This window comes from Mus caroli, unplaced genomic scaffold (assembly GCF_978045245.1).
Source record: "Mus caroli unplaced genomic scaffold, Mus_caroli_1 scaffold_11, whole genome shotgun sequence".
NCBI classification, from domain to species: domain Eukaryota; kingdom Metazoa; phylum Chordata; class Mammalia; order Rodentia; family Muridae; genus Mus; species Mus caroli.
In genome coordinates this window covers 121,049,945-121,074,877 of record NW_028227266.1, presented here as the reverse complement: position 1 = coordinate 121,074,877, position 24,933 = coordinate 121,049,945, and the positions used below count along the sequence as shown (strand labels likewise).

The window sequence follows — 24,933 nt, the reverse complement described above, 5'->3', positions numbered from 1 at the left end:
ACTGAGGCTCCCAACAGCGGTGCTCGGAGGATCCTTTGCTTCCAGAAGACTGGACTGAGGACAAGGCTCGTGTTACCTAAGGCACTATGTGAGCAATAGCCAATCAGAATGGTTGGAGCAGTTCTATTCTTGATCCACCAGCAGTTTAGGCACTGGAGAGCAGTCAGTGCAATCAAGAGGAGGCTCCTCTCACCTTCTCCCTGAGTACAATCAGCATGTTCCTGCATCCATTTAAACAGTTATGCTCACAGGACACCATGTCAAGGCAGGCATCATGGTGGCTAGCTGCTGGCGACCTAACAATAAGTGTATGGCCTCACCCACCTCCTGCAGTGGGCTGTCATGGAACAGCCTCACAGGGCTTAGGAACAGTAGCTCTGGTTTCTATAACCCTCTGGTCTAGCAAACTGCAGTGTGCATGAAGACGATGGGCAGGAGACCACTGTGGAGAAGCAGCAGTGTGCATGAAGACGATGGGCAGGAGACCACTGCAAAGAAGCAGCGGTGTGCATGAAGCCGATGGGCAGGAGACCACTGCAGAGAAGCAGCGGTGTGCATGAAGACGATGGGCAGGAGACCACTGTGGAGAAGCAGCAGTGTGCATGAAGACGATGGGCAGGAGACCACTGCAGAGAAGCAGCAGTGTGCATGAAGACGATGGGCAGGAGACCACTGCAGAGAAGCAGCAGTGTGCATGAAGACGATGGGCAGGAGACCACTGCAGAGAAGCAGCGGTGTGCATGAAGACGATGGGCAGGAGACCACTGCAGAGAAGCAGCAGTGTGCATGAAGACGATGGGCAGGAGACCACTGCAGAGAAGCAGCACGTGTGCATGAAGACGATGGGCAGGAGACCACTGCAGAGAAGCAGCAGTGTGCATGAAGACGATGGGCAGGAGACCACTGCAGAGAAGCAGCATGTGTGCATGAAGACGATGGGCAGGAGACCACTGTGGAGAAGCAGCAGTGTGCATGAAGATGATGGGCAGGAGACCACTGCAGAGAAGCAGCAGTGTGCATGAAGATGATGGGCAGGAGACCACTGCAGAGAAGCAGCAGTGTGCATGAAGACGATGGGCAGGAGACCACTGCAGAGAAGCAGCACGTGTCCTGTACTCCTCAGGTCATTTCAATGGAAAACTCATAAGCGCCAGATCCTACAGAAAACTAAGGTCAAGTTCAAAAGCCTGGCTTTATTTTTGCAAATACTTATTTTTACTGCACTAAAGCTACTCTACAGGGGTGTACCCTTTATGCAGATATGACCCTTCCCAGAGACTAGAGCTCCTACTGGGCACATGTTACTCACTGGGCAACACATAGGGTCTACATGCCCAGCCTGCATCAACCTCTTCCCCAGGTCAGAAAACTGAGATGCCGCATGCAGACCTGAGTGGCCAACTCATGGTCACCTCTCTCCTGCTTCCTTGAGTTGCGGTATCTGTTTCATTAAGTACATGAAGTAACTGTTCTTCACCTGTGGCCGAGCTCTATCTTCAGACAGGACCTCTGACCACATGACCTGCTACTAGAGCACAACAGACCGACAGAGCATGCCGTTATTACTCTACTTTCTGGTCTACACTACTAAGGTTGTGGAAAAATGGCTCTTGTTTTGACAGATTTCATAAGCAACTAAATAATGTGTAGGTTCCAGGACAGTGCAGAGAGGCTTAAGGAGTAGACAGCAAATCCTTTAGGCTTGGGACGATTCATTCCATCCTGATAAATACAGGGCAGACCTTGTGGATTTACAGCCTGCCTCTACTTATTTACTTTCCGCTTCCTGATGGCAGAAGCAGTGTGACTAGCAGACCTCCTGATCCTGCCACCACACCTCTCCACCAAAATAGATGACATTCCCTTAAACTACAGGTCAGAATTAAACCCTTCCTCCCTTAAAATGCTCTTGGTCAGGTAGTCAGTCACAGTATTAAGAAAAGCAAGCAGCGAGAGCCGTTAGTGTCTGAAGGCTCTGACGTACTCTACGATGGCGTCTCGGTCCGCGATGTCCCCGAGCACCATGCGCTGGATGATGCTGTTGTGCTCTTCCTCGGAGAGGTTCTTGTAGGACACGAGGGGAATGTTATACTTGGTGGCTGGTGATGGGTCCACTCCCTGGAGCCAAGGGTGGCTTTCAATCTCTTCCAGAGAGGCTCTCCTTTTGGGGTCTCTCTGTAGCATCCGTGTGATCAGGCTGTGAAGAAAGGTAGCCCATTACTGTAAGCAGCAAACTGTCTCCAAGGACTAGTAACGATGGCTGTTACCAACAAGCACTATCTCTTACACGGTCATAAGCAATTTAACTAGGTTCACTGACAAATGAGAATCTGGGGCCACTATATTCACAAAATAAAACAATCCCAGCCTCTTAGTGCTCTGATGAGACAGCTCGTGTCATGAGAATGAATGACTCCCCTAATGAAAATAATATCATGTAACACATTTTTAGAAGTGGATTGGCAAAAAAATAAACATGGAATACTTGATAGCTAAAACCATAGTAAAAGCAGGGTTGGGTCACGGGGACAGGCAGCTGGCAGCCACACGGCTCCCTGTGTGGTTTGGAAAGAAAGAGGACTCCATCTCAGTGCCCAGTGAGAAACAAGAAAGAAATCCACTGCTCAGAGGAAGTTGAGAAGGAAGGCATGAACTAACACTGGTTCTGGAAAACACAAAACTCCTTTCTGTAGAATGTAACTGAAAAGAACTTCTGAACAATGCTTCAAAAACTAGCACAAATAAAAACTCACAAAGGAAGACCCTGACACACAGCAAATCAGAATGCAGACACTGGAAATGCCGAATACACCGCACAAACGTCCACTGTTAAATGTGCTTAAAACAGCCAGGCAGTGGTGGCACACACTTTAATCCCAGCACTTGGGAGGCAGAGGCAGGCGGATTTCTGAGTTCAAGGCCAGTCTGTTCTACAGAGTGAGTTCCAGGACAGCCAGGGCTACACAGAAAAACCCTGTCTTGAAAACACCAAAACTAAAAAACAACGCCTCCCCCCAAAAAAAAACAATTTCAAAGCAAATGCTGACAAACCTTAAGGAATAAAATAAAGCCACCATCACAGAAGATAATCTTAGAGCAGTGAAGAAAACTCTAAATGCAAATAATTTTGAACAATTAATGAGCTTGACCTAAAAGATGTATATAGACCCCTGACCCCAACTTGAAAATACATTCTTTCAAGAACTCAATTGTAACAATTATCCTCATGATAGGCATAAATAAGCCTCAAAAATTTGAATACAAGGTAACATACAGACTATATTCTAACTTAACAATCAAAAGCAATAGCTAATTAGAAATAAAACCACCTTGTAAACAAGGCAGGAATAAAATAACACAACTAAGCCTAGGAAACACTTCAAGTTGAACAACAAAAACTATTGATCATATCCAATGTGGAAAGGCTAATCTGTCTCAGAAGCATTCTTTAGTCCTAAATATTCTAACAGTGAAGGATTCTAAATATTCTAACAGTGAGGTGCATAAAGTTCTGAATAAGAAAGCAGCCCCTTGTTAGGCAGACAAATACTGACAGGAGGACAGGAAGACAGTACAGCTGTGAGGTAACAGCATCAGGAGCCAGTCCTGGGACAGTCACAGGGGAAGTGACAAGCCTCAGATGGCTGATGACAAGCAGGAGGAGCAGCCATGCAGAGAGCATGGTTCCAACAGTAAAGGCATCGCAGTCACTAATGGAAACACACGGAAAGCCACATAAAATGGACATGCTCCTTAAAACACACTATTCAGAAAAACACATTAGGAAAGGCTCACTTTGTTGCTGCTGTTTTCCTGCATTGGAATGGTCCTATAGTTATTACAAATAATTCCTCCAGAGGGATACATAGAGGCCATGTCTCAGACCTTAGGAATGGGGGCATCCATGTTGTGTCTGTAACTGGTGGGCTTTCAAATGACACAGTTGATGTAGAGTGAATAGGTAACGCTTCTGTCTGTTTTTAACTGGAAGTAGAGATGCTTATCGTGGACTATAAATATCTAACCCGCACTTGGTGTACACCTGCTTCCTAAGAGCAAGGACCTAAAATCACCACTGCACATGCAGGCACACAAGTTTGTGTACACATCCTCACATGTGCACATACTTGCACATGTCCACACACAAAGGTCCAAGTGGGCACTCACACTGGAAGGCATGTGATCCGGCCTAAAATCAACAACACCCAGTACACGAGGACAGAGCTTCCCAAGTACCCTAAGCTAAAGCCACCATCACAACCAGGACACAGAAAAAGCCTTCTATATGCTACACCCTAAAATAAACAGCCTCCATGTGCTCCATCCCCAAATTGCCACCAGCACCAGCACCGCACACAGAGCCTCTTCTGTGCTCCAGCCTCAACTACACACTTTACACCGTCACTTCATAGTTTTCACAGTAACCCTGTCAAGTACCCTTTTCCACCGTCACATAAGCAGTAAGCAGAGAAGACAGCATTTAAGTCCGCAGAATCCCATGCCCAAGTTGGGGCTCCACCTGAAAGAGAACCCTCAATCGTGTATCGCTCTTCCTTACAGCTTGTCTGGAAAAACTCAAAATGTTACTAAGAAGAAAACATTTCAATTGGTAACCACAATCTCAGCTGGCTCACTTAGAAAGTCACTGACTGCAACAGTCCTTTCTCGAGACACTCTCCCACACAGGTGATGGAGAAGCCCCAATGTGCCGGTCAGGGCTGGCTTCCCACCATGGCACACACTGACGCACAGCCTTTACTCTGTTGTGGGAGGGCATGTGAATATAAGACATGCTGTTAGTAAGACATGCTACTATGACACAGCCAGGAGGCACCGTGTAATGAATGACACGTTCCTGCCAAACAGGAAAGCCCAACTCTTTTCTGGAAGCTTCAACTCTTGCTTTTTGCCACTGAAGAAGAAAAAAAAAAGGGCAGTGGCCAGAGAAGGTCCTAATCACCACTCTGGAGGCTGAGAGGCAAAGAGGGCTTCTTGAAAATATGTGTAAGAATGTTTTTCATTCTCCTGTTGAATTTCTTACCAAATACTAACCGGTGCCCCAAACAACAACAGCAGAAGCTTAGTCTCATAGCTAACTGGACATTAGCTTTACTTACTCCCTGCACCCTGAGGACACGCGGGGCGGCACCGTGTACTTGCAGTCCATGATCATGGTCAGTGTCTCGCTGTCGTTGGCTTCTTGGAAGGGCGGCTGCCCACACACCAGCATGAAAAGGATCACGCCCAGGCTCCATATGTCTGCAGACCAAAGACGGTGGGGTTAAACACCAGAGAACCAGGGCCACAGGGGGGAGGGAAGGGAGAAAAACAAGTATTTTATTCTTAATGTAAAAATACTCAGAGCAGACTACAAAATCTCAACAGAGTTGGGTTTAAGCCCCATCTGATAAGAGAACTGAGAAATAAGTGTTCCCAGGCTTCTAAGCCAAGAGACAAGGTCCACTCTTCCCTGACTATAGCATGCCCAGCATCAAAGGTAAGATGTTAAAACTGTGAAACTGGAAAGGCTTTGCCTGAGGTCACTTTACCTCAGTTGTTCCTGACCTCATTCTGGGGTGGTGACTGGGTCATACAGCTCCTGACAGGTAAAGGAGAAAGCTACAGCTCAGACACACTCGACACATGGCCATCATGCAAATAAGCAGTGAGGGCTGCTCATCAGAACAGGGACGGCATGGAGGTGGGGGAGCAGAGACAGCTCAGTTGTTAGCACAAGCTGCCCTTGCAGAGGCCCATGAGTTTGATTCCCAGCACCCACACAGTGGCTCACACCCTCCTGTAACTCCAGCTCCAAAGGATCTGACGTCCTCTTGTGGCCGCCATGTGCACTGCACTCATGTGCACTACTACCCCCACCCCTAACACACACAGGATTTTAAAAGTTTTTTTTTAATTAATTTTTTTAAAAGGAGAATCAATTTCTTGTCATTAAAGTATCCCAGTACTGTCCAGCTTTGGACAAACTTCTGTCCTGACAGGATCCTGCCAGTGTGAAGCTGCAGGAACTAACACTGGACGAACCATAATGGCAACCAACCCCCTCTCCTGTCTTTAAACAAACCTGTCAGTGGAAAATCAAAAGTGAGGCTGTTTTTTTTTTTTCCAGAAAAATAATAAAGGATTTAAAGAAGGCATAACAAATTTTCATTCCAAAAATTAAAATATATGTGTGCTAATATCAATACACATGCACACACACGCACACGCACACGCACATGAGCAAGCACACACAGGCTCAGAGGGAAAACTAGGCACGCTATGGGCCTGCCATGTCATCAAACCTGCTAATAGGCAACTGCTGTTTTCTCGTAAACCTAAAACACCCAAAATAATGGAAGTTCCAAGCGAGGAAAATTAAAATCTGTTAATCATTTCTTTGATTTAAATGAGAAAGGAGGGCAACAAGTGAGAGCCCACCCATCCCCCACAGTGTGGCTTTTCAATCAGGTGTGGGTGCTTATGAAATGCAGGCAGACAGCAGCAGAACAGGGCCCACGCACAGGCCAATCCCCAGGACATAGCTGGCCTGGTCTCGGGATGCATGACCGGTCTGATCCACTGGCTGCCTTGACAGTGGATCTCAGGGGGCTCTGCTAACTCAAGTAACTTCAGTAATGACTGCCAACCATACTTATTCTTTAAGTAGCCAGTGAGAAGTATTTAAAACGTTAAGGTTTTAAAAGGAAATGTATGAAACTGATACTTAACTTAGACTGTCCTTGTGTGAGTTTTGAAAGATTTATATTAATGTGTATGAGTGTTTTACAAATGGATGTATGGATGTAAGTATGTATGTATGCCACATGCATGCAGTGCCATGGAGGTCAGAAAAGGGTATCAGATCCCCAGGAACTGAAGTTACAAACAGCTGTGAGCCATGATGGTCATGGACTCACCTTCTCTTTCTTCTGTATGTTGCCTTGGTTACCATGTCTTAGGACAGCAGCAGAGAAGTAACTAAGGCAAGGGTCATTTCCTCAAGCACATGACCTATTTTCTATAGTAGTATTCTGTCTACTGCGTGTTAGAGGGACAGCTAAGAGCAACACAACAAGCAGACCCCACAGTCTGGCTCGTGCCTAAGTAAGTTCCCTATGTGGAACTACTTACAAGCTGAAGAACTTAGAAATATAGCCTGTACTAAGTGATGTGAAAATTTTGAAGCATTTCAGTTAAGGACTATATAGTCACCCAACAGACAGCTTCAGAAGAAGGTAGCCCTCCCAGAAATGAAGGATCGGCACTAAGTATGCAGAGAGTTGCTGTCCTTATCATCCAGTGTAGCTCAACTATGTACACAGCACTATGTATATAGGCAATCCTTACAGTATACATATAGGAATGTCTGTGTAGGCACTGTTCTAGTTTCTTCAGTTGCTGTGATGAAACACTGACCAAAAGCAACTTACCAGAGGGTAGGACTTATCTGGGCTGACACTCTAAGGGCATGGTCCATCACTGAGAGAAATTAGGGCAGAACTCAAACTTTGTAGTTGATGGCAGAAAGCCACATAAGAGCGCCGCTGGCCGGCTCACTCTGGCTCAGAACTAGTTAACTTTCTTATATAGACTAGGGTCACCTGCCCAGGTAATGTGCCACCCACTGCGGGCTGGGCCCTCCTATATCAACTAATAATCAAGATAATCCCTCAAAGATATGATGCAGAGGCCAACCCAATGAAGACAACTACTCAACTAAGACTTGAGGTACTTCTAGGCTGTGACAAGTTGAGAGACAGTCACACACCAATACTATTATCATAGCTATACGAGAGATGCGAGTGCTCTGAGATCTGCGTCCTAGAACCAATCTTCTGTTGACACTGAGGACTTTATTTCTACTCCAGATTTGTTTCTCTTCTCTCTTTTTGTCCTTGATTCATTTTACTTTTTTCCACTACAAGGGCCAAAGGAAAATGATAAACACAGGCTACTAGCCAGGTACAGTGGCATATACACAGTGGGTCCCAAGTTGAGATCAGCCTGAGAGAACCCGGCTCACAACAAAACAAGCCGTAATAACAAATAGTTCATTAAACAAATGTGGAATAGTCACAAATGATTTTAAAATGTGTGGATTTGGGCCGGAAAAAAATGCTTCAGTGATTAAATGTTTGCTCTGCAAGCATAAAGACTGGAGTTCATATCCCTAGAACTGAACCCACATAAATGTCAAATGGGCATGAGAGCCACCTGCATCTATCTTTGGAAGATAGAAACAGCATCCCCACAATAAACTGTCTAGTGACAGTAGACATTTCAGGGCATTCTGGTTTGCCTGAGAGACCCTGCTTCATTGAATAAGGTGGAAGAGAGCTACTGTGGGCAATTTCTAGACATGAACCTTGGGTCTCCATATATATGTGTGTACACACACCCACACATGCATGTACCCACCCCCCACCACACACACACATGCATGTACACACACACACACACACACACACACACACACACACTGGAAGAAAGAAGTATGACAGTGATCTGCATGTGCATTCCTAGGGAGCTACTGTGGGGTAAGAGGGTGAACACCACAATCTGACTAAGTGTTGAGAGGCACTGATCGGCCCTGCCTCACTCAGCAACAGCAGGCACTGTCCCAGGCAGAGCAGAGGCATTTGACCTTACAAGAGTCTCATTTCTCTGAGGAAAGCCAGAGCTAAGTTCCCAGAGGCACAAAGGCAACAGGAGGAAGAAAAAACAAAACAAAACAAAGACTGGGGATGGTGGGGAAGATAGCAAGGAAGGCTTCAGGGTAACAAGGCACAAAGCTGAGGACTTCGGAACCTCAGTCCTTTCATGGTTTGAACACGTAGCTCCTAGCAAGTGGTGCCATTTCCCAGGGCGCAGAGCTTTTAGGGGGGGGGGGGGCTGGAAAGTACAGGTAGGTAACTAGGCATGGCCTTTATGATAATGGACTGAAAATTCATAGACCCTTCATTCGTTAGTAATTTTGGTCACAACAGTTCAAAATATAATAGTGACGTTGGTACCATTAGTGCGGTGATGGTGTGATACACCTGGACTCATGAGACTTCAGTATTAGAAACTGGTTTGTGGGAGAACAGAGATGAGTTTGGAGGCCCAAGATAGGTAAGAGTGCTATAATCTCTGTTAGGTGGGCTGTTCTGGTCAGAATTCAGAGGGCTAAGACAGCAAACACGAACAGCAATGACTGTACCCAACAGGCATGCTCGCCACTGCTGCTTTCAGCCAGCTTCACCTGGAACATCAGAAGCAAATGTGCGGGATTTGAAAACATGAAATGGAGCATGGTCACAGTGAAGACTACGGAAAGAAACACCAGCGAGCTACAGCTGGTACAGGGGAGCTGCGGTAGCACTGGACCCAGAGAGGGCTCCAGGCTGTAAAAATGCAAACACACTTTAAAACATTCATTTAAAAAGACAGCATCATAGGGATACCCTGAGCAAGCAGTCATGTGGGCACTTAGAGGCTGCTGTAGTAGGGGTGCAAGGTCACCCAGATAGTTCTGGAGCTGGCAGAAAGAACTCAGTACTATCTATGTGATAGTCAAGCAAGGCAGGAAGCTGGAGGCAGGAGCTGATGCAGAGGCCATGGGGGTGGGGGGTGCTGCTTACTGGCTTGCTCCCCATGGCTTGCTTCAATCTGCTTTTTTGAACGCTGGTTACTAAAGGTTCTTTCCTGCTCCAAATAAATGGAAAAATAAATGCTTACTTAGTATATATGTGTGTGTATATATATATATAATCCTTTCAATTTGTAGAACCCATGACCGACCATCAGTCCAGGGTTTGCCTCATCCACAATGGGCTGGGCCCTCCCCATCATCAGTAACTAAGAAAATGCCCTAAAAGCTTGCCTACAGCCCAATCTTACGGAGGTTATTTTCTTAATTGAAGTTCTCTCCTCTCGGATGACTTTAGCTTATGTCAAGCTGACTTAAAACTAGCACAGAGCCCTGAGTGTTGCAAATGGCAGGGCCACAGGAAGGAACTCATGATGTCAGAGTACACTCTAGCCACTGGCCATGGAACGATCAGAGTTGATTTGCTTGCTGGGTTTCATTCTTTGGTCCAGTCTTTCCTGTTCTCCTATTCCTCCCTTTTAGAAGGGGCATGTTCACTCTGTACCTCTGCATAATGAAAATATTTTACATAAGGTTTACAGCTAAGAGACATTAGTCTCAAACAGACTTTGAATGTTGACCCTCAGAACAGTGTAGGGACTGGTATGACTATGGAGATGAAACACGTTTTACACAGAGATGGCCATGAGCCTCTGAGGCCAGGAGCAGTATGTTAAGACTAAAGTCTGGACTGCTCCCCACTGGCTAATGTTCTGAGCACCTGATCCTCAGCCTGAGGTACCATTTGGAAGGCTGTGGCATCTTTAGGTTAAACCTGGAAAAAGCAAGCGAGCAGGAACTGGTCTTTGAGGGGTACACCTGGCCTTGCTTACACTCTGTTACTGACCTCCACCACCGTGAGCGGCTCTGCCGTACACTCCCACCAGAGAATTGCTAGGTCATACCTTCCCTGCTATGATCTAATGAAATGCTCATTACCTAAGCTCTCATAACCTAAGACAATCTCCCCTCACCTAAGTTGCTTCTTTCAGGTCCTAGCGAAGGCCCCCAGGAGCAGACGTTTGGTATGAAGGCCAGTAAGGGTGACAGCAGAATTACCTCTCATAAGTTGGAGAGGGAGGTGACATTATCTTATTAAAAATTCATCTTAATACTATTCTATTTTTCCATGAAAAGTTTTAATACAATACAACTATACGCTCCTGAGCCTGAGGTGCTGGTAGTGCTACCTTCCCGGCCAGGCTGGAGAAACTGGGATACAGAGAAGAAACACCACATTACCTTCATTTTAAAAATGCAATAGTGAGATTGTGTGCAGATATGCTAACAAACAAAAAGCACCCAAAACCCAAGTGTGGTAATGCTACTACTTCAAGTGACATTTTGACTTCAGACCCAACTATAAAAAGACTCTTGGTTGACAAAAAAATGGAAAAAGAAATGCTTACTTAGTAAATATATTAAAGTAAATATATTAAAAACTTTATTTATGGTAACATAGGAAGAAGAGGATAAATCTGAAGTTTGATTTTATAGAGGCTGGAAATCACTGGTAGTTCTCAGGAGAACTAGAAATATAATTCCCAAATGAGTCCAGCAGCTTCCCCTACTGGCACATGGTAGGATTATCAATCATAATACAGTCAAATGGTGCTAATTCTCAGGTTGATGTAGTAGAGTTTATATTAGAAAGTCCTTTTAGGAAGGCTATCAAAAGATAAAAATGAAAACAAGATGGACAAAGAACATGCCAATTTAAAAAAATAACTTCTAATATGAATTATCCAAAATAAAAATGAGAAAGAAATAAAATGGGAAGAATGAGAGGTTTCTGACAGAAACCTCTACTAGTTTTCCTCAAAATTTCTTTTAACAGAACTAGTCAGGAGTCAATAAGTAAACAGAACCAGAAAGCTTTAAAGTCACTGCTGATGAAGCAGCACTGCACACAACACCTCCTAACCTTGTACACACCTTTATTCAAACGGCACTTACCAGCAACCAACATGCGACCTGTGCAGACACCCGGGACTCTCCACAGAAGTGTGAGGATCCTGGGAACCTACAACAAATCTGGCCCCTTGTTTCCTGTGTGGTAAGTCTGACACTTAACTGCCTGTGGTTTACCACACTGAATTCCATTTACCCAGCAAGAGGTACTGGTCTGAATCCAAAATTACCTGGAGCCCTGGCTACCAAAGGTTCTTTCCTGCTCCAAACAAGGTTTGTGGTTAGTCCCGAGGACAGTAAAGCTAGCACAAAATGAGCCACCAGGTTCTTTCAACAGATTGCTAACAGTGAAGCTGGGCCACGGCTGTGCTCAGGGGTAGGGTGCTTGCCAGGTCTGACCAAAGCCCTGGGTTCGATTCCTAGCAGCACAAAGTGGCAAACCCAGAGCAAAGCAGAAGAGGGTAGAGGAACCTAGCTAGATGAGCCTCTCACACATGCAGCAAGCTGTCTCTAGCACCCTCAGTTTCACTATTCTCTATTTTGAAGCATTGTTTCAGGGGGAAGCAGTCCTTCCTTAGCAGAGCCAGGAGGAGTGGATCACCATGGAGGTCTCCACACTTCCTTTCCAGCAAGACTTGAGAGAATCAAAATGTTCCATAATTCTACTGTGTGCTTTAACTTTCCAAGAGCTCCCCTACAACTCTCATCTTCCTTTCAAGCTCCTTCACATCGCCCTCCAGCCTAGGACCCGGAAATCATAGCTGTAGGCGGTCATTACTTGTTCACCATTGTGCAGAGGTCTGTGGACGCAGAGCACATTCCCTGGACCCAGCTGAGCCTGCTACTGCGGGAACCTGAGACCATGCAGAGCACAGTTCTCTGTAAACACTGCAAATAGCAGCTTCAGACTGCAAGGGCAGGCAGTGCTTATTCCTATCTTAAAAAAACAAAAAAACAAAAAAAAAAAACAAAGCCAAGAGGAGGAGGCCTCTAAGAAATGTGAGGCAGAACACAGAGGGTGATCAGTGATCACCAGTTACAGTTTGCTTTAGTCAGCTCTTTACCACCTTGTGCAAACTTGTTTGCTCAAGTCAAAATAGGGAAAAGTTCAAGAACCCAAAGAGTTATCAGTCACACTGTGAGCTTGCACGCACGGGCGCACACACACACACATCCATAGCCACACTGTGAGCATACACACACATCCACAGCCACACTGTGAACTTGTACACACACATCCATACCGTGAGCTTGTACACACACATCCACACTGTGAGCTTATACACACACACACATCTACACCGTGAGCTTGTATACACAAATCCACACTGTGAGCTTATACACACACCCCCACACACACACACATCACATATCCACACTGTGAGCTTGCACACGCCCACACACACATCCATAGCTACACTGTGAGTTTGCACACACAAATCTATCCAGGTAAACAATAGACACTAACTCAGCATTCCTTCACTTCCCACTTTAAAAACCTAGTGCCAATCTAGAAACGGCTTTCATAAATGAAGAAAGTAAAATAGTCAGGAAAAATGAAACAAAACAAAACCATAGGCCACTCCTTTAGCATGGCTTCATGAGAAGAACATGCATGGCAGGGCAAGAACCACCTTAGCCAACTTATCTAGCTTCCGTAAGCCTAATCTTTTCTTCTATCACTTCTCTGGTAATTTATTGGTGATATCAACTGCTTCTGGGTACAGAGCATCTCGCTCCCTCTCTCCCTCTCCCCTTCTCTCCCTCTCCCCGTGTGTGTGTGTGTGTGTGTGTGTGTGTGTGTGTGTGTGTTAGTCTCCACAGGAAGGAGAATGAAGGGAGAAAGAAGGAGGCCTCAACATAGTCTTGTATTCTTGGAGAGAGAGAGCCTTCACTTGTAATGGTGCAATCTGTGGGGTTCCCTCAAGGAACTCACAGGTCAATCTCTCCATAGTGAGAGTAATAAAAATTCAATCTTTTCCTTCCTTTCTTTCCACCCCCTCCCCCTTCTTTTGTTTTTTCAAGACAGTTTCTCTGTGTAGCTCCAGCTGTCCCGAAACTCCCTCTGTAGAGCAGGCTGGCCTTGAACTTAAGAGATCTGCCAACCTTGGCCTCCCAACTGCTGGAATTAGAGTCATGTGCCACCACTGCCTGGTGGATGACTTCTATTTTCAATACAAGTAATTGCTTCAAAGATTATGAACACTCAGTAAACCCAGGTATGTTCCACAAAAATCTATAGCTGACATAAAACATTTCTTTCTAAAACGAGGATTACTGGCCATCTTTGTATGTATGCATGTATGTATGTATCCATGTGTATGTGTGTGGACATGTATATGGCTATGTATGTATATGTGCATGCATGTGTTTGTGGGTCTGTGTGATGTCAATACTAACACGTGGAGAGAATCTAAGGAATCAGGCAGTGTTGGTGGCTGTGGTGACTTCTTCCATTTCCTTGCTCCAGGACAGGTTGATTTGCATGTTCTGACCAAGTCAGAGCAAGCACGGGGAGCCACCCAGGTATATTCCAAGACAAAATCCAACTGAATGACTGATACCCTCACATTTTCTGCCTAATCAAAACAACCCCTCAAGGAACTGCTAAAGACAATGGTGAAGAGTTAGTTACAAATGCACACCTTTACAAAATTAGATCTTTTTGATCTACCTCTCTTTTATAAGCTCTAGGAGGAAATCCCTAGCTGTCATTCAATTTTATTGTAGTGCTGATTTCAAAGTCTGAGACTTTCACATCTTCAAAGTAAAAACCATGGAGACAAGGGTGTGAACACAGCAGCACAGGGTGAGAGACAAGGGTGTGAACACAGCAGCACAGGGTGAGAGACAAGGGTGTGAACACAGCAGCACAGGGTGAGAGACAAACAAAGGTGTGAACACAGCAGCAAATGTCCAGAGACAAGGGTGTGAACACAGCAGCACAGGGTGAGAGACAAGGGTGTGAACACAGCAGCACAGGGTGAGAGACAAGGGTGTGAACACAGCAGCACAGGGTGAGGACTCTTCCATGACATGTCCAGTGTGGATGCTCTTTCATAGGGTACCCACTGAAGAACACTATGTCAGGACACAGTGACTTCACAGCTGGTTCCAGGTAGTAAACTGGATACTTCAACCCCCACCCAGTATTCTACAATCAGTCTGACTCTGAACACAAACTAGAAAGGTCTCCACTGAGGACAAAAGTGAGTGGTGTGACTCCATCTGTTGGGTGAGTACACACTTGATAAACTTGATACTTAGGCTTAACAGCAGCTATGAGGTAGGCTTTCCACTGAGTCTGCATAAAACTCAAAGTGTAGTGGAAATGGGTGAAAAGCCAGATGAGTATCAGCTGCAGAAACCCCTTTACATGGAAACACTCAGCTGAGGCAAACAGGCTTCCTCCAGAAGTCACAAAGTGTTTAATGAAATGAAGCTTAGGGAAACTGAGGCATGTGTTTTAAAAGGATATGGCATCGCCCTAGAAAACATAAAATGTTAAAATTTCCAGAAGTCTTGGCTTCCTTGTTAGAAGAGAAAAATAAACTTTAAGATAGCAATGAGTTCCACAATTCGCACACTGATGTATCTATTCTTGGGTCAGTTGTCTACACCTGACACCTCAACTAGACATGAGACATACAAATGTACACAAATTGTTTTCCTATATTCAAAAAACATCAGAATGCCTTCTAGAAATTTCAGCAAATATATAATACGGTTGACTCTTCAGACTGCACCTTCACAGTACTTTAGCCAGAAAGTTCTCTAAAAACTGGCTACCTACTTCTTGGTTGTAAAGTGAATATCTACTGTTTTCTGATTATGAAAGCAGAGAATACTTAATGCCAGTAAAAAGATCTACTGGCAGCCTGTTAGGAGTGTCCTCCCCCAGCTCTGACATCATAAACAATCCTGAATACTAGCCTGTTAAAGATTCTATAGAGCTGATCACTTCCCCCAGGGTTTTTAAGGTGTAATTCACACACACACACACACACACCAGTTCTTAGGGTACATTCAGAAAGTCCCAACAAACGCAGTTACATAAGCACAACAGTCAGGTGCAAAGTGTCTTCACCTCACCATCTTGCATGGCTTCTATGTGCTGCCCTGTGCTTACACCCAGCTTCCTGCACCACCCCCATGGGTCTATTTTGTGTCCTCTAAGCTTTGCCATGAAGTATAGGCCTGTGGTTTCATCAGAGCATTTGAGGCTCCTGATAGGAGCACTCAATTGCATAGCTGTTCCACAACTTCATCCAGCTTGGGGCAATTATGAACAATGCAACTAAAGGCATTGTTTTTGCTTAGGCTTTTAGAGGTGGGGGCATGTGTGCTGGAGATTGAACCCAGAGAAAGAACTCTACCACTGAGCCACATTCCCAGTGTTTACAGGGCATTATATTAATTTAAATGCTCACTTGCCTTGAGTAATGGCCCAAGAGTGTGCTTGCTAGGTGACTGTAGACTATAAATGTAGCCATTTTTTTTTTTTTAATTAGATATTTTCTTCATTTACATTTGAAATGCTATCCCGTTTCCTACTTTCCTCTTTGAAAGTCCCTTATACCCTCCCCTCTCCCCCACTCCCCAACCCACCCACTCCTGCTTCCTGGCCCTGGCATTCCCCTGTACTGGGGCATATAATCTTCGCAAGACCAAGGGCCTCTCCTCCCAATGATGGCCAACTAGGCCATCCTCTACTACATATGTAACTAGAGACACAAGCTCTGGGGGGTAATGGTTAGTTCATATCTTTGTTCCTTCTATAGGGTTGCAGACCCCTTTAGCTCATGGGTACTTTCTCTAGCTCCTTCATTGGGGGCCCTGTGTCCCATCCAATAGATGACTGTGAGCATCCACTTCTGTATTTGCCAGGCACTGGCATAGCCTCAAAGCAGTAAGGAAAAAGGTCAAATAACATATAAAGGCAGACCTATTAGAATTACACCAGACTTCTCACCAGAGTCTATGAAAGCCAGAAGATCCTGGACAGAGGTTATACAGACCCTAAAAGAACACAAATGCCAGCCCGGGCTACTATACCCAGGAAAACTCTCTATTACCATAGATGGAGAAGTCAAAGTATTCTGTGACAAAAGCAAATTCACACAATATCTTTCCACGAATCCAGTCCTTCAAAGGATAATAAAGGGAAAACTCCAACACAGGGAGAGAATTTACGCCCTAGAAAAAGCAAGAAAGTAATCCTTCAACAAACTTAAAAGAAGATAGCTGCAAGAACAGAATCTCAACTCTAACAACAAAAATGTCGCCATTTCTAAAGAGGCAACTTGATCTCACGGTTCCATCAGCAAAGTGCTGGAGTCTGGGTTGTTCCATCAAAGTCTAATCAAGTTGAGCCGAGTGTCCCTGTCACTCCTTGCAAAAATTACACACAAGTCACTACAGTGTGAGTTCCACGACAGCCAGGGCTACACAGAGAAACCCTGTTTGGAAAAAACAAAAACAAAAAAGCAAAACAAAAATTACAGCCCTCCTAATAGATATGATTTTTTAACTTGTGCTTCTTGAGTGGCCAATGGGACACAGTGCCTAGGCATGTCCATCTGGCCTCTCTTCTTCCTTCTGTAAATGCCCTTTTTGTTTTTGCTTTTTTGAGACAAAGTTTCTCTGTGTAGCTCTGGCTGTCCTGGAACTCACTCTGTAGACCAGGCTGGCCGTGATCGCAGAGATCTGCCTGCTTCTGCCTCCTGAGTGCTGGGATTATAAAGGTGTGAGCTGCCACTGCATGGTGGCTCTGGTCCATTTTTAAGCTAGGCCACCTTTGATCACTGAGTCGATTTTATTGTTACAGTTTTGTACTGTTTTTGTTTTGATTTGTGACAAAACGTTGCTGTTTAGTCCAGACTGGCTTCCAGCTCATGATCCTACCTCAGACACCATGCCCAGCTACTACACCAAGCTGAGAGTGTTTAATACATTCTAGAAACAAGTTCTTTATCAGGTAAATGATTCGCAAGTATTTTTTTCCTCAGCTTCTGATTCAATATCTTTTAAGAAGCTGGAATAAACTCTGATGAAATTAAATTTAGATTTTTTTTAAAAAATGAAGCATGTTTTTCATTGTGACATCTAAAACAGCTTTGCCTGAGCCGAGGTGGCAAAGACTGCCATGGCTCTTTTCTAGAAGCTCTATCTTAAACTCAGGCCTTGAAAGCTGAGTTTATACAAATGGCAAAGGTCCTATCTCTCTAAGCCCTCTGTCTGCTTGCAACCATATTGAAAAATTGTCTTTTCTCCATTGAATTACTTCAGCACCTTTTTTTTTTCTGAGAAAAGCTATGTATGAATGTTATCTATGAATGTATGTTATCTATGTATGTTAGCATGTATGCTATCTATGTATGTATGCTATGTAAGTATGCTATCTATGCATGTTACCTATGTATGTATGTGTTATCTATGTCTGATATCTATGAATATATGCATATATGTATGTTATCTATGTTTATATGTGTGTTATCTATGTTTCTATGTGTGTTATCTATGTAAGTATGTGTGATATGAACTTTCCACTCAGTGCTTTCAGTATGTGTCACACTAGGTTGTCTACTACAATTTTGATCACTCTGTTTTACACTACATCATGAATACTCTAATCACTTGTAAAACATTTTCTTACTTAACAAGTGCCTACTTACAAGTTGTTTAATGAGACCCTTTTTATCTGCTCAGAAAGGCTAAGCACAGATCAATGCTCAGCTTTTCCCCTCAACTCTTCATATACAAGAATATGTTTAACAGACTGCATCCCAAGGAGTCTGCCATTCCTTCTCCCCAGATAAGCCATCCTTCCAGTCAGCAGCTACAATAGTTCTTCTCCTGCTAGCTTCTGAATACATTAGTCCAGTTTCTGTATCCACATGACTTGAATAGCCAACTGAAGAACCAGTCTAAGACACAGAGGAACCTGTGAGGGGCCCCTGCCTCCTCTAAAGGGCCACAGCAGATTCAGATGCAAAGTCAACACATGTACATTCTAGGCTGCACACCACTAGGCTGTGCATTCACCAGGCTGCACACCAAGAGGTCATCACACCGAGGTCTGGGTCAGCAGTGAAGGGGCTGGGAGCAGCAGAGGCATGGCCCCTTTCCAGAATGCAGCACCCACTAACAGGCTTTAAAGAAGAGGTCTCCACACTACCTACTAGCTGAAAGCTGGAAACAGAAATGCTAAGCTTGCTAGCATTTTATATAAAATTATTGCAAATCTGTAAGAAACTCTGAATGACAGCCATAAACAAAATACGTGTGGTTTGTCCATTTTAGGTACAAAGGACTGCGGGTTTTGATTGTTTTGTTTCTTGTTTTTCTCTGCTCCCTGGTGCACTGCCAAGTCAGGGCCAACTCAAAAGTTATTAGCAGGGTGTGGTGATGCAAATCTAGAATCCCAGGACTCAGGAGGCTACAGCGGGAGGACAGGAAGTACAAAGCCAGACTCTGCTTTAAATCTGAAAAGAAAAGGTGAAGAAAGGGAGAGACTTACGTGTGGGGGTGGGGTGAGAGTGGGGGTGGGGGGGTGAATGCATAAACAGATCTCTATGAACACAGTGATTGACAGTTTAGGAGTCTCAGCGCTCCATCTTATATAAGGCAACCCGATGTTCACATGACAGCCTCCTCTCCTTCCTCCACAATGCCAGAGAGTCAAAGGTTAGACAGAGGTCACACAAACTCTCCACCAAGAACCCAAACTCCCCTAACTGATGCTATCACTTCGATACTGAAGCTAAACGGTCAATCCCAGCAAGTTGTATCAAGCTGTTTTCTTACAACCTGGTAACAGCTGTGCCTGTATTGGACAGTCAGCAAGACGGGACTCTGCCCCGCAGGGAATCATGGCTGGTCCCACTGTGCCAACTGAAAACACACTTGCATGAGCTGACTGAAGACTGACACCAGTTCTGAGATGAAGCAGAGAGCCAGTCCTCAGGAGCCCAAAGGTGTTATCTTAATGATTCCCTATGACAACCAAGCCCAATTAGCAAATGGTGTTCTCTAATAGAAAGGCTCTTTTTAGTAGTATCTGAAAAGCATAAAATCACTAAAACCCCCAAACCAAAAAGGCTACTTTAGATGTTGGAATACAAGCTTGGAGATGACTCAGACTTAATAAGAGTCATTTAAATCATCGGATCCTGGTATTCTGCTGGACTCACTGTCTTGTAAGAATCTGTTCCACCAATTTCAGTCCTCTAGAAAGTTAAGTACTGCTAAACAGAGAAACAAGAATCCACCCTGGCACACAGTGATGGGGCTTTCTCTCTGTCTACTAAGCTCTCACCCCACAGAGGGTCTCCTATGAACCTTAGCAAATATGTCAAGACCCAGTGAAGAACTGATGCATATAAACTTAGCTAACAGTGTCAAATGAGTTTAAAACATACAATAAATGTGCTGAACAACTCCGAGTCAATTACAGTGTATAATGTGGTTGGTAATGTGGCCATTGGTTAATGGACTCTTCAGGAACAACCTTGTCTAGAAACCTCAGCTCAAAATTTCTATCATCATTTCCTACCTGAATCACAGCTAGATAATTTATAGAAAGACAGATAATCTACAGTAGGAAAAGCGGGAAAGGGCTTTGAGAGATGGCTCAGTGCTTAAGAGCACTGACTGTTGCTCTTCCAGAGGACCTGAGTTTGATTCCCAGCACCCTGTAATTACAACCATCTGTAATTCTAATCCCAGGGTATCTGATGCCCTCTTCTGGCCTCCACAGGTACTGCACAGATGTGGTACAAATACATGCAGGAAAAACACCTAAACACCATCACTCTCTTTATTCAACTTCTCCACCACCCCTCCTTTATTTTCAGCAAAGGGGTATTATGCCCAGAGCCTTGGCCTTAGATCTACCTGGGAGAGGGTCTCTATCCCTCAAATCCCCAGACATAGAGCCACACTGGCTGACAGGCTACCATTTGCCTTCCTAAGTTAAAATTTAAGGATATTAGTTAGGGCATTAAGTTTCTGAAACATAGAATGAATTTGTGTGTACATGTGTGGAGCCTAGGGGGCAGCCTCACCTGTTGTTCCTTAGGCATCATCCACATCTTACCAAGTAGACAAGGCTGGCCTCACAGGTCTGTCTCTCTCCACCTACTTAGCACATACACTATCACGCCTGATGTTTTAAAAGTGTGGTTACTAAAGGAAGAGGGGAGCGAAACAGGTGAAGGCATATGTCTGGAATGAAGGCTATGAAGAAGCCTGCTTCTACAGGTCAGTCTGCATGGTGAACGCAGCTCTGCACTGGTCTTCCTCTACCACTGTCAGTGTGGTAAGTGAGAAGCTGATTGACAGAAACCACAGCCACTGAAAGAAAGAAGTCACACACTGTGCAAGGCCATCCTCAGCCACAAAAGCAAGTCCAAGCCAGCCTGGGCTACAAGACACCTCATTTCAAAATAAAACAAACAAACAAACAAACAACAACAACAAAAACCCAGACATTTGTTCTAACCACTAAATTCTTTGTTTTACAAACCAGTTTTCCTTCTTTAAGAGGCTTACATTTTATACATAATAGAGCTTTAAAAATAAGAAAGGGCAGCAGGAAAAACAGGCTCAGGCTCCCTTTTATAGTCTCAGCACTCAGAAGGCTGAGACAGGAGAGTTTTGAGTTGGAAGCCAGCCTGGACCACATACCAAAACTATCTCAATGAAGGGGAAGGGGGTGTCAGTGTTTTGAGCATGAGATCTGATGGTGTGACCATTCTGCATCTACATACATTTCTGAGTTTAAAAAGTTGCTGCCTACCTGTTCTTAAAGCACTGCTGAAGTCCCAGCCTCACCTGTGTCCACACTGATGTGAAAGGGAAAGATGGGACAGAGAGAAACTTCTGACTCCTCTTCCATCTCTTGAATACTGGGACATCTCTTGAGTGTCTTGCCTGGACCACATAAGGTTTATGCAGCAGTGGGGGTTAAACCCAGGGCCTTCTGTATGTCAGACAAGTGCTCTATCAACTAAGCTACATTTTTTTTTTAACACAAAGACTAACCAACTATACAACAAATACCAGCACTTATTTACTTTTTCTTTCTTTCTTTAACTTTACATTTTTTTAAAGGGAAGAAAGGTCCCAGCTTTAAAGCCTCGCTTCGTATGCATATGTAAACAAGCTTCTGAGAGTTAAATTCAACCAACATGTGGGAAAACATGTGAGCAAAGCGCCCAGGCCTACCCTCCCGCCCCACTTTCCCACAGCAGCTAACACTGTAGAAATTCCCCTGAGGATAGGTTTCCAGAATGGAGAGCACTTTTTCTTTACTCTTTCTCCCACAACCAGAGGCAGCCAGGATCTAAGGCCAAATGTTCCCATGGGACAGCAGCCATAGCCCAGGCCAAGGCATTCTGTGACTCTCCAAAACAGGACACACTGAGGCAGTTTTGCCAGTGGTCTGAGGGCTTTTGTGTCAGGCATTATTACTGCAGGAGGTAACAGAGCCCAGAGAACTGGAGAAGGACTGGTCATGCAGGGGGCCCCACCTATGGAGAAGTAAGGGCCTCACAGACCTGGTGGCATATATGCAGGAGAATCCTAGACAAGACTATTCAGTTCCAGGCAAGAACAGGAGATGACGAGGTCAGGAGACAGCCAGGTGTAGAGTATGACCAACTGTAACAGCAGCGGATGCCACCAGAACCATTAAATAAACAGTCCAGTAAGTGAGTAAGGTGGAGACAGACTGCTGCCTGGAATGTGCACATCGGAGTATGTACACTCTCCTCCTCCTCCCTACTCTTCATCCCTCTCCCTCCCTCGATCATCCTCCTCCTCCCCCTCCTCATCCCTCTCCCTCCCTCCCAGTCTCACACACTCAGATTTACAGGATAACCCTCAGTGTACAGATGTGTCCCGTGGTGTTCCCAGTGAGCAGAACTTTCCCTAACTACAGCAGATCAGAAGCAGAAGCAGACACTGACAGCTTGCACAGCTCACTCAGACCTCAGTATTTTAAAGCTACCTTTCACAGTTTCGATGCAATTTATTACAGGCAGACACAGAAGTCCCATCTTAAGGCTGCCCCTGGCCCATGTTGCTGAACCAACACCACACCACCATCACCTCTAACCCTCACACTCATCAACATGTTCCCTACAATGTGACCACAAAAGAATCCCATAATGGAATCAGAGTACACAGTGTTTTGGCATGAGGTGGGACTTCTGTTTTCGCTATGAGATAGTTCTCTTTGTAACTAAAGCTGGCGTGGATTCCTGATCCTCCTGCCTCTCCTTTCTTAGTGGTAGAATTAAAGTATGCATCTCTGCACCTTTAGTGTGTACTCAAGAGCTTCAATAATGAGCATCTTTATTGCTGCACAAACCCTGCAATGGCCAATGTGAAGGCGGCTCCTTACAAAACCCCATGGTGTGGGAGGTGTTGCTCTCCCCATGATGGTAGACTTGTGGGTCGATGTGAGCACAGCTATTCATCAGAGCAGAGGTGTGACCACAGGGCTGCATGGTAACTGTACATTTTATTTTGTAAGAACCTGCCACACTGTTTCTAAATCCGGTCTTATCTTATTAGTGATCCCTCTGAAATCCTGGTTATTGGTTGGTGGTGGTGGTTTTGTTTGTTTTGTTTTTTAACTTTAGTCATTCTAGGTCCTCTGCCTTTCCCTACAGACTTTAGATATCTCTGTGTGTAAGGAGCTATGGGCATCAGCTGGGGGCTGTGCTGACTGGATCCCCGTGACAGGGTGGCATCTACAGTGCACTCTCCAGCCGTGAGTAGGGCCTGCTCTGCATTTCCCACATTAGCACCTCATCACTTTCAGTTAGGTATGTCCATACACCTCCCTACTTATTTCATTACAAATGATACTGTTTTAATTTTGTCCTCCATGGGTTTATTCATTGATATTACAGAAATGTATTTGTGTTTTCTCAGATTTTAAGTCCTGTGAGCTGAACTCACTTATTAGTAATTTTTTGTAGACTTCTTGAGATTTTCCAGTTGGTTAACCATGTCAATTATAAGTAGAAAAGACAGTTTTATTTCTTCCTTCCACTGTGTATGCTTTGGGGCACTGTTAAGAATAGCAGCAGTCAGACATCCTGCCTTGTTTCTGGAGACGGGACTGTAAAGGCCCACGATGCGACGCACAGGTCTCGGGCTCTGGATGACCCTGCTCCTGGTTACTCCCAGTGTATTGAGAACATGCAAAGGCATGTTGTAGTGCATGCAGAATGGAGCACAGACTTGGAAGAAGTCTACCATTGGCATATTAATATTCATGAGTATACATTCATGATGTAGGATGATCAGCACTAAAACGCAGAGCCATGAGTGTAAGAAATACTACAGAGTACACATAAATATTTCTACATATTTGTAAAATGTGTACATACACAATACAGAGAGCATATACAAATATTAAGCTATATGCTTAATCTGAAGCCAAACTTGCATTATATTAATGTGAGGTCATGTTTAAAGTAACAGATTTCATATCTATTTATTCCATAACTGGCCATAATAAACTAATGCTGACACTGCTTATTTCATCTTTGAAATGTTTGCCTATAAATTAGGAAGCATCTAATACAGTTTTCAGGTCAAAAAATCTAATATCCCAGGAAGACTCCAAATCTCAAGAGAAATCCTCTCCATGGCCAACAGAAGTTCCAGTATACCTCTGTCTGTTCTTCCACAGGTAACCCCACTGTCCACTGCCACACTGCAATCTCTCCACAGTACCCCCAAAGCTGCTACCAGAGATTCCAGAGTTTTTAATGCAGACAATCATTTTCTTCCCTCTCCAACAAGAAGTCTGCTTGACACAGCTGTCTGGAAGCCCCAAGAGGAGAGTGCAGCAACAGCCTCCAGAACAAGATCTGGTCGGACCCCATGCCCCCATCCCACCCCCCACATTCCTAGACCTGGCAGAAAAGGGGCTACAGAGGATGGAATGAAGGACGACTCCCAAAACCTAGCTCCAAGACTTTCTATGGTGTTTCTTTCTAGACTTACACCGGACACAGGAAGGAACTGATCTAAGCAATGGTATTCTGATTTTTCTACCTCCTAACGGTACCTAGGCCTAGCAGACCAGCTTCAGGCAGGAAAAATGGACCGTGGGTCTGGAAAAGAAGATGGCATCTAAAGGAGATACTGAATCTGTCATACAGTTAAGTCCAGAAGCCAGCACTTCCCACTTAGGGGAAGTTTTTGTCTATCCACTAGGAGGCTGCAACACCCAGAAATATACACATAGGCAAGGTATTGGAAAATCTTACAGACACAAGATGAACAAGCAACCAATGTCTCCTCATACCCAGAAAAAGTGAATGCGAGGAGAAGCAAGGCCACAAAGCAGAAAAAAATAAAATAAAATA

The 24,933-nt window shown here is 44.6% G+C and overlaps 1 protein-coding gene across 9 annotated transcripts in view; it reads right to left on the bottom strand.

Annotated features, from left to right (window-relative positions):
• Positions 1–24,933, bottom strand: part of Snrk (SNF related kinase) — a 53,552-nt gene that overhangs the window by 6,024 nt on the left and 22,595 nt on the right. For all 9 annotated transcript variants that reach the window (XM_029482108.2, XM_085828208.1, XM_029482105.2 and 6 more), the window contains 2 exons: positions 5,118–5,259; positions 1,985–2,197 (listed from right to left, as the gene is read on the bottom strand). In XM_029482108.2, coding sequence (XP_029337968.1) covers positions 1,985–2,197; positions 5,118–5,259 — 355 coding nt within the window. The remainder of the gene's footprint in view (positions 1–1,984; positions 2,198–5,117; positions 5,260–24,933) is intronic.